Raw genomic sequence first — 10,151 nt, 5'->3', positions numbered from 1 at the left:
TCTGTATCTAACCTGTTCTGTACCTGCCCTGGGAGTGTTTGATGGGACAGTATAGAGGGAGCTTTACTCTGTATCTAACCCGTGCTGTAGCTGCCCTGGGAGTGTTTGATGGGGCAGTGTAGAGGGTGCTTTACTCTGTATTTAATCCGCGATGTACCTGCCCTGGGAGTGTTTGATGGGACAGTGTAGAGGGAGCTTTACTCTGTATCTAACCCCGTGCTGTACTTGCCCTAGGAGTATTTGATGGGACAGTGTAGAGGGAGCTTTACTCTTTATCTAACCCTGTGCTGTACCTGCCCTGGGAGTATTTGATGGGACAGTGTAGAGGAAGCTTTATTCTGTATCTAACCCGTGCTGTACCTGCCCTGGGAGTGTTTGATGGGACAATGTAGAGGGAGCTTTACTCTTTATCTAACCCTGTGCTGTACCTGCCCTGGGAGTATTTGATGGGACAGTGTAGAGGAAGCTTTATTCTGTATCTAACCCGCGCTGTACCTGCCCTGGGAGTGTTTGATGGGACAGTGTAGAGGGAGCTTTACTCTGTATCTAACCCCGTGCTGTACTTGCCCTAGGAGTATTTGATGGGACAGTGTAGAGGGAGCTTTACTCTTTATCTAACCCTGTGCTGTACCTGCCCTGGGAGTATTTGATGGGACAGTGTAGAGGAAGCTTTATTCTGTATCTAACCCCGTGTTGTACCTGCCCTGGGAGTGTTTGATATGACAGTGTAGAGGGAGCTTTACTCTGTATCTAACCCCGTGCTGTACCTGCCCTGGGAGTGTTTAATGGGACAGTGTAGAGGGAGCTTTACTCTGTATCTAACCCCATGCTGTACCTGCCCTGGAAGTGTTTGATGGGACAGTGTAGAAGGAGCTTTACTCTGTATCTAACCCGTGCTGTACCTGCCCTGGGAGTGTTTGATGGGACAATGTAGAGGGAGCTTTAGTCTCTATGTCATCATGGTCACTGTGACCTAATGGTTCGCTGCAAAGTGAATATGAGAATAACAGATTGAAGTCCTGTTATTATTTTGGAGCCAAGCCTGCCTTTTGTCACCAGAAGCAGGGCTGTACTGAATGGAACTGGTGGAGTTAACCAACCAGATGTCCCAATGTTAAACATGTCATCTGACCAATGCCACGTCGGAAATAAAATCCACACTCGGCCTTGATTGTAATTGTTGCGTTGAGGCAGCTCCACAGTGCCGAGTGACCTCTCCAATCGCGCCCACGTTCAGACAGAGCTTGATGTCAATGCAGTGTCCCGAAACCCTTCCCGGAAATTCCTTCCGCGTCATATGTGGGAAAAAGTGAGGTTATCCACTTTGCTAGGAAAATAAAAAAGCTAATTATTATTTAAATGGGGAGAGGTTACAAAATGCTGCGGTACAGAGGGATCTGTGGGTCCTTGTACATGAAACACAAAAAGTTAGTATGCAGGTACAGCAAGTAATTAAGAAGGCAAATGGAATGTTGGCCTTTATTGAAAAGGGGGATGGAGTATAAAAGTAGGGAAGTCCTGCTACAACTGTACAGGGTATTGGTGAGGCCACGCCTGGAGTACTGCATACGGTATTGGTCTCCTTATTTAAGACGGAGATGAGGAGGAATTTCTTCTCTGAGGGTTGTAAATCTGGGGAATTCTCTGCCTCAGAGAGCTGTGGAGGCTGGGTCATTGAACATATTTAAGGTGGAGATAGACAGATTTTTGAAAGATAAGGAAGTCAAGGGTTATGATCAGCCACCTCAGCGATAACATCCCTCAGTTTGCCAAGTACAAACATTTCCTCTCTTATACTTCAAATATTCGTGTAAAGGTGTAGAGATACCCCGGCCATTTGTCAGAATTAGACATTTTACGAGATGAGTCAAATCTTGCTGCTGAAACTTGACGTTAAATTTTGAAAAACTCGTTCAGTGAGCTGATTAAAAGTGCCATCCCTTCGAGCAGTTGTGTGTAATTTTCTCTTGTGCTGGTTCTGTTTGATCGTTTCCTCCAGAAAACATTTTTTTAAGAACAGTCGAAAGAAATTGCCTCAAGCTTGATGTAAGCCTGAAGTTCACACCCTCCCTTTTAAGGCAAAAAAAAAATTCACAGCGGAAAAAGATTGTCGAATAGCTCTGCCCAACCACAATATGTGCCTCCACGGAGGGAAATAGTCCCGATGTTTTTAAGGTAACGAAAGAATTATCGTCCCAATGCAAGTGTGCGGCAAGGGCTGAGTTTGGGCGGGTGCATTAAGCCGGAGTGTTTGCACGGTGGATTGATACAGGATTGAGCAGTGAACACACCCAGATCCGCTGCTTCTTCCTGTTCCAAATTGACTTTAAGGTTCTCCCCAGTAGCTCTGACTATTCCGGCTCTCTCTCTCTGTGTGTAGTCCAGCTCTTTCTCTCACCAGTCCAACTCCCCGGCTCCACTATGTCAAGTTGGCAGTTTTACATTGATGATATGTTGGCTACCGGCCACTGTGCAGATGTTGTACTTGTCGGTTTTGAAGGCACGCCGTCGGTGTGGGCCTCGGTTCCTGACGGCAATTTATCGAAGATTACGGTAGGTCTTTGACCCCCCTCCCAGGGCTCGAGTTTCAACTCCCTCTTTTACTAACTTCACACACACTCTCTCTTTGTAATTGACACTTGGGATTTCAAACCAGCTTTTCCCCCGGAGAGAGGAGGTGGCACTTAACTTGGCGGCTGGCACTTTCTGCCTGGGGAGGGGGAATATGTTGGCGAAAGTCCGGGATCATTAAATACAGGAAACCAGTTCTTCCCCCCCCCACCCCCAACTCGGCGCTCTTTCTCTCGCTCGCATTTGGCGACTTGCGAAGGATTTATATTTTTACTTCCGTAACGAGCCGGGCACAAACCCGATTGGGGAGTGGCGGATGGCGAAATTTTCAGCCCCAATCCGCACAAATGCACTGAGAAACTAAAGCGAGCTGCTATCATGCGGACTTGGCACAGTTTGCAGACTAGGGTAGCGCTTTTCCCAAGACGCCGCCCTGCTTTTAAAACTTTGCTGGTAACTTGTAGAAAGTTTCTCCCGTGTTAACAAAAGCAATTTGGGCTGCAGTCCCTCGCCGAGGTCAAATTATAGTTTTCTCTCTCATGCCCCAGGGTTAAGTTGAGGAGAGAGCAGAATTGAACAGGATCCCTGCTCCCTGGTGTAGGGGTGTGTGTGTGTTGTACAGAGCAAGGAGCGCTCGACCCAGCTCCCTGGTCAGGACTGAGGCGGTTGATCGGAGGCCAGGGTCTCAGTTGTGGAGATTCACTCGGTCTGTGCCCGCTCCCCTTCTCTCCTCCCCTCCCCCCCGCCCAAGGGAGGGAATGAGGCCGATTCATCCCACGCTCTGTGTGGGTGGGGCAGCCCATTGGATCTCTGGTGCAATAGCTTGCCTGGGCCTCCATGTGGTCGTAGGGATGAGGGGGATTTCTTGTTCAAAGCATTCACCAAATTGTAGCTTTCTGGGATATCCGACTGGTAGCAGACCGTCTGTCTGATGTGCCCTAGTGTGGTGAGACCATGTGTCTCTACACAGAACTGAAACACTGATTAACTTTCTATTTCCTCCCAAATATGAAAATGTGCACACTTGGGACAGACATTGGATCCGTGTATATGTAGCCTGCAAATGGGAACGAATATAAAAACTTTTAAGATCCTTTTTAACATAGTAAATGTCCAAAATGATTAGCATTTGGCTAGAGCAGGCTTTCATTTCTATAAGCGCCTTTCACGACCACCGGATGTCCCATAGCGCATTACAGCCAATGAAGTACTTTTTGAAGTGCAGTCACTGCAGCACTAACTACATTTTAATGTGTAAGTGTAGTCTGTACTGTATGCAGTCATGGTAGCTCCAGGCTACTGTGCACTTGGGAGCTTTGCATTACTGCCTGTACACATTTGGAAAATGTGCTGTTCTCTCGTGTTGGGACACGTATCCAGCTGACTACAGCAGCGCCTCGCTCCCCTTGGGTGCAGCTCCTTGTGATATTTTGCTAGGCTCTTTTGAAGTGACCTTTTCTCTTTCCTCCCGAGCCCACAAGAATATTACTACTGTTTAATTCTGGCTTTGTTAGAAACTTGGGCCTGGGGAGTGGTTTTTGTTTGAATTCTGTTCTTTTCTAAGACTGCCTGTTTTATACTGGCAACGATAACCATTTTATTAATGATCACCATCTTCTAATATCTCATTTAAGGATTACCAGGAAATGCAACATTTGTTGCGATAAATCTAATGTGTTTGGATTCCTTTCCTTTTAGGACCAGAGTTATGGGGAGCGGGCGGGGAAGTGGAGCTGAGTCTACGATCAGATCGGCCATGATCATATTAAATGGCGGAGCAGGCTTGAGGGACCAAATGGCCGACTCTGCTCCTGTTTCTTGTTATGTTCTTAGAAGAACATGGTCAATCTTCTTTGGTGGTCCCTTGTATCGAGGATGACTCGCTTCCATGCCAAAAAGGGATGAGTTCATAAGTGTTTCAATGAAGGACTTGATATTCCAGGTCCTGAACTAAATGTTGAAGGGTGGAAGATGCCTGTGTGGATTTTTTTTAAATGTGTGGTGGCCGTTGCACACCAGCAACATGGTCAATATTCTGAGGAGAATCAACTGACCAGTCAGAATTACTGAGATCTAAACTAGTCCTTCCAAGTTTGTACTTTGCGGAGGGAGGAGAGGAGAGATATTTATATTGTACTGTGTGCCTTGAACTTAGTTATTATTTCTCTCTCCATTTCCCTCATGGCCTGCCCTGGGAGGGTTCGAGAAGTTATTGGCCCTTGGGCTGAACTCTGAGCGCGCTCAAATTTTGATCGGCCAGCTTGAACAATTCTTGTTCATACTGTCTGGTTGCACCTTACAACACGCTGGCCTGTAAACCACAAAGGAACTGTAGGTCATGGTAATGAACCAGTGAGCATCTCCTGAAAAGGAGACTGCAGAAGGAAGTAGAACCAGAATGCAATTTTGCAAAACCCAAGTCTTGATAAACTGCAAGGGAGAAATTTAAAATTACTGCTACTTGCCAAAGTTTTAGATCAAGCGAACCCCCCCCCACTAGTCTACCTCTGTCTCATAAGATTTTAAACCCAATCCTGGGTGTTTTGTGGGCAACTTGTGGCAACATTATCTGCAAGTGGTCTGTGAAAGAAGTTCAGCTTTATTGTTCACCTGTCTCAAAGACCTTCTATCTCTTCCCTCCTGTGCCATTGGGGACTCTGTTTATTCAATAAACTGACCCCATCTGGAGCAGTAGAAATTGGCACAAGAACGCAAGAATTAGGAGCAGGAGTAGGCCTTGCGGTCCTTCGAGTCTGCTCCGCCATTCAGTAAGATCATGGCTGATCTTCGACCTCAATTACATTTTCCTGCCCAATCCCCATATTCCGATTCCCATAGAATCCAAAAATCCACCTATCTCCGCCTCGAATATAATAATATTTATATAGCACCATTGACGTTGTAAACGGTCCCAAGGCGCTTCACAAGTGTTACTGACAAACAGATAAATTTGACATCGAGCCGCAGAAGTAGTTAAGGCAGGTGATCAAAAGCTTGTTTAAAGATATAAAAATATAGGAACAGGAGCAGGCCATTGAGCTCCTCGAGCCTGTTCAATGAGATCATGGCTGATCTGCAACCTAACTCCATATCCCTTAATACCTTTAGTTAACAATAATGTATCTATTTCAGATTTAACAATTGAACTAGCATCAATTTCAGTTTGTGGAAGAGTTCTAAACTTCTACCCCCTTTGTGTAGAAGTTTTTTCTAATTTCACTCCTGAAAGATCTGACTCTCATTTTTAGACTGTGCCCCCTAGTCCTAGACTCCCCAACCAGTGGGAATAGATTCTTCCTATCTACCCTATCTGTTCCCTTTTTAATATCTTGAAAACTTTGATCAGATCATCCCTTAACCTTGTAAATTCTAGGGAATACAATGCTAATTTGTGTAATCTCTCCTCGTAACTTAAGTCTTGGAGTCTGGGTATTGTTCTAGTGTAGCTATGCTGCATCCCTCCAAGTTGTGGTGCCCAGAACTGCTCTCAATGCAGTGGTCTAACCAGGGTTTTGTATAGCTGCAGCATAACTTCTACCCCCTGCATTCCAGTCCTCCAGATACAAAGGTTAGCATCTCATTAGCCTTTTTTGATTTATTTCTTTACCTGTCCATGATATTTTAATGATCCGTGAACCTGGATCCCCCAAGTCTCCTTGGACCTCCACTGTTTTTAGCACACCATTTAGAAAATACCCTGTTCTATCCTTTTAAGTCCAAAATGGATGACACTAAGTTGGGTGGCAGTGTGAGCTGCGAGGAGGATGTTATGAGGCTGCAGAGTGACTTGGATAGGTTAGGTGAATGGGCAAATGCATGGCAGATGAAGTATAATGTGGATAAATATGAGGTTATCCACTTTGGTGGTAAAAACAGAGAGACAGACTATTATCTGAATGGTGACAGATTAGGAAAAGGGAAGGTGCAACATTGAAGGTTGGCATGCAGGTACAGCAGGCGGTTAAGAAAGCAAATGGCATGTTGGCCTTCATAGCAAGGGGATTTGAGTACAGGGGCAGGGAGGTGTTGCTACAGTTGTATAGGGCCTTGGTGAGGCCACACCTGGAGTATTGTGTACAGTTTTGGTCTCCTAACTTGAGGAAGGACATTCTTGCTATTGAGCGAGTGTAGCGAAGTTTCACCAGACTGATTCTCGGGATGGTGGGACTGACCTATCAAGAAAGACTGGATCAACTGGGCTTGTATTCACTGGAGTTCAGAAGAATGAGAGGGGACCTCATAGAAACGTTTAAAATTCTGACGGGTTTAGACAGGTTAGATGCAGGAAGAATGTTCCCAATGTTGGGGAAGTCCAGAACCAGGGGTCACAGTCTAAGGATAAGGGGTAAGCCATTTAGGACCGAGATGAGGAGAGACTTCTTCACCGAGAGTGGTGAACCTGTGGAATTCTCTGCCACAGAAAGTGGTTGGGGCCAATTCACTAAATATATTCAAAAGGGAGTTAGATGAAGTCCTTACTACTCGGGGGATCAAGGGGTATGGCGAGAAAGCAGGAAGGGGGTACTGAAGTTTCATGTTCAGCCATGAACTCATTGAATGGCGGTGCAGGCTAGAAGGGCTGAATAGCCTGCTCCTGCACCTATTTTCTATGTTTCTATGACTTCACATTTGCCCATGTTGAAATCCATTTGCCATAGATTTACCCATTCACTTAATCTATCGATGTCCCTTTTGTAATTTTATGCTTTCTTCTACACTGCCTACAATGCTGCCTATCTTTGTGTTATCGGCAAATTTGGATATATGATTTTCCATCGAAAATAGGTGCAGGAGTAGGCCATTCAGCCCTTCGAGCCTGCACCACCATTCAATATGATCATGGCTGATCATGCAACTTCAGTACCCTACTCCTGCTATCTCTCCATACCCCTTGATCCCTTTAGCCTTAAGGGCCACATCTAATGACCTGGCCTCAACAACTTTCAGTGGTAGAGAATTCTGAGTGAAGTTTCTCCTCCTCTCGGTCCTAAATGGCTTACCCCTTATCCTTAGACTTGTGACCCCTGGTTCTGGACTTTCCCAACATCAGGAAAATTATTCCTGCATCTAACCTGTCCAAACCTGAGAGAATTTTATGTTTTCTATGAGATCCCCCCCTCATTCTTCTAAATTCCAGTGAATATAAGCCTAGTCGATCCAGTCTTTCTTCATATGTCAGTCCTGCCATCCTGGGAATCAGTCTGGTGAAACTTCGCTACACTCCCTCAATAGCAAGAATGTCCTTCCTCAATTAGGAGACCAAAACTGTACACTCAAGGTGTGGCCTCACCAAGCCCTGTACAACTGCAGTAAGACCTCCCTGCTCCTATACTCAAATCCTCTCGCTATGAAGGCCAACATGCCATTTGCCACATGCTGTACCTGCATGCCAACTTTCAATGACTGATCTACCCTGACACCCAGGTCTCGTTGCACCTCTCCTTTTCCTAATCTGTCACCATTCAGATAATCTGTCTTCCTGTTTTTGCCACCAAAGTGGATAACCTCACATTTATTCACATTTATCCACATTATACTGCATCTGCCGTGCATTTGCACACTCACCTAACCTGTCCAAGTCACTCTGCAACCTCTTAGCATCCTCCTCACAGCTCACACTGCTACCCAGCTTAGTGTCATCTGCAAACTTGGAGATATTACATTCAATTCCTTTGATTAAATCATTTAATGTATGTTGTAAATAGCTGGGATCCCAGCACTGAACCCACTAGTCACTGCCTGCCATTCTGAAAAGGACCCGTTTATTTCCTACTCTTTGCTTCCTGTCTGCCAACCAGTTCTCTATCCACGTCAATACATTACCCCCAATACCATGTGCTTTAATTTTGCACACTAATCTCTTGTGTGGCACCTTGTCAAAAGCCTTTTGAAAGTCCACATACACCATACCCACCGGTTCTCCCTTGTCCACTCTACTAGTTACATCCTCAAAAAACTCGAAGATTTGTCAAGCATGATTTTCCTTTTCACAAATCCATGCTGACTTGGATCTATCTTGTCATTGCTTTCAAAATGCGCTGCTATTACATCTTTAATAATTGATTGCAACATTTTCCCCACTACTGATGTCAGGCTAACCGGGCTATAATTCCCTGTTTTCTCTCCTTTTTAAAAAAAAAAAAAAGTAGGGTTGCATTAGCTACTCTCCAATCCAGATGAACTGATCCAAAGTCTATAGAATGTTGGAAAATGACCACCAATGCATCCACTATTTCTAGGGCCACTTCCTTAAGTACTCTTGGATGCAGACTATCAAGCCCTGGGGATTTATCGGCCTTCAATCCCATCAATTTCTCTAACACAATTTCCTGACTAATAAGGATTTCCTTTCGTTCCTTCTCCTCGCTAGACCTCAGTCCCCTAGTATTTCCTGAAGGTTATTTGTATCTTCCTTAGTGAAGACAGAACCAAAGTATTTATTCAATAGGTCTGCCATTTCATTGCTCCCTATTATAAATTCACCTGATTCTGACTGCAAGGGACCTACGTTTGTCTTCACTAAACTATTTCTCTTCACAGATCTATAGAAGCTTTTGCAGTCCGTTTTTATGTTCCTAAGCTTCCTCTCAAACTATCTTACCCCCTCCTAATTTAACCCTTTGTCCTCCTCTGCTGAATTCTAAATTTCTCCCAGTCCTCAGGTTTGCTGCTTTTTCTGGCCAATTTATATGCCTCTTCCTTGGATTTAACACTATCCCTAATTTCCCTTGTTAGCCATGGTTGAGCCACCTTCCCTGTTTTATTTTTATGCCAGTCAGGGATATACAATTGTTGAAGTTCATCCATGTGATCTTTAAATGTTTGCCATTGCCTATCCACCGTCAACCCTTTAAGTATCATTTGCCAGTCTATCCTAGCCAATTCACGTCTCACCATTGAAGTTACCTTTTTTTAAGTTCTCTGAATTAACTGTCATTCTCCATCTTAATGAAGAATTGCTATAATCGAAGTCGTTAATAAATGATAGTTGAGGCCCAAACACACCCTGTGGGACACCAGTGGTCAGATCCTGTCGATTAGAGAATCTGCCCGTTATCTCCATTCTGTCTGCTGCTGCTGAGTCCATTTCCAAACCAGCTCAATACTTTGCCTTCACTGCTATAGGTTGCCATCTTAGTTAACAGTCTCTTATGACTTTTGACACAACTTCCAGAAGTCCATATCAATAACATCCATAGACATTCCTCTGTCTGCTACTTTAGTCAGCTCCTCAAAACATTCAATCAGGTTTGTTGGGCATGGCCCACCTTTCACAAATCCATGCTGGCTCGCTGATCAACTGAATATTTTCCAGGTCTTCAGTCACCCTATCCTAATTCCCTGGTTTCCCCTCTCCACTCATAAACAGCAGAGTGACATGTGAAATTTTTCAATCTAAAGAAATGGTTCCTGAATCGAGAGAACTTTGAAAGATTCTAGTTCGGGCATCGGCGATGTGCTCAGCTACTTCCATTAAACCCTGGGATTTGTCACTCTTCAGTGCCATTATTTTCTTTAGTACAGTTCTTTTACTGAAAGTAAAATTTACTGTTTTCCCCCCCCCTCCCCCCTCCCACCTA

General features: G+C 44.7%; 1 protein-coding gene across 1 annotated transcript in view; it reads left to right on the top strand.

Moving 5' to 3' along the window:
* Window positions 1–2,316: 2,316 nt before the first annotated feature.
* LOC139233010 (profilin-1-like) overlaps window positions 2,317–10,151 on the top strand; it is a 22,203-nt gene continuing 14,368 nt past the window's right edge. The window contains exon 1 of the mRNA XM_070863517.1: window positions 2,317–2,553. Within this exon, the coding sequence (XP_070719618.1) occupies window positions 2,422–2,553 (132 nt within the window). The 5' untranslated portion in view covers window positions 2,317–2,421. The remainder of the gene's footprint in view (window positions 2,554–10,151) is intronic.

Source organism: Pristiophorus japonicus, chromosome 20 (assembly GCF_044704955.1).
Source record: "Pristiophorus japonicus isolate sPriJap1 chromosome 20, sPriJap1.hap1, whole genome shotgun sequence".
In the NCBI taxonomy this organism is placed as follows: domain Eukaryota; kingdom Metazoa; phylum Chordata; class Chondrichthyes; family Pristiophoridae; genus Pristiophorus; species Pristiophorus japonicus.
The sequence above is the reverse complement of the archived record's forward strand: the minus strand, read 5'-3'. Positions and strand labels throughout refer to the sequence as shown.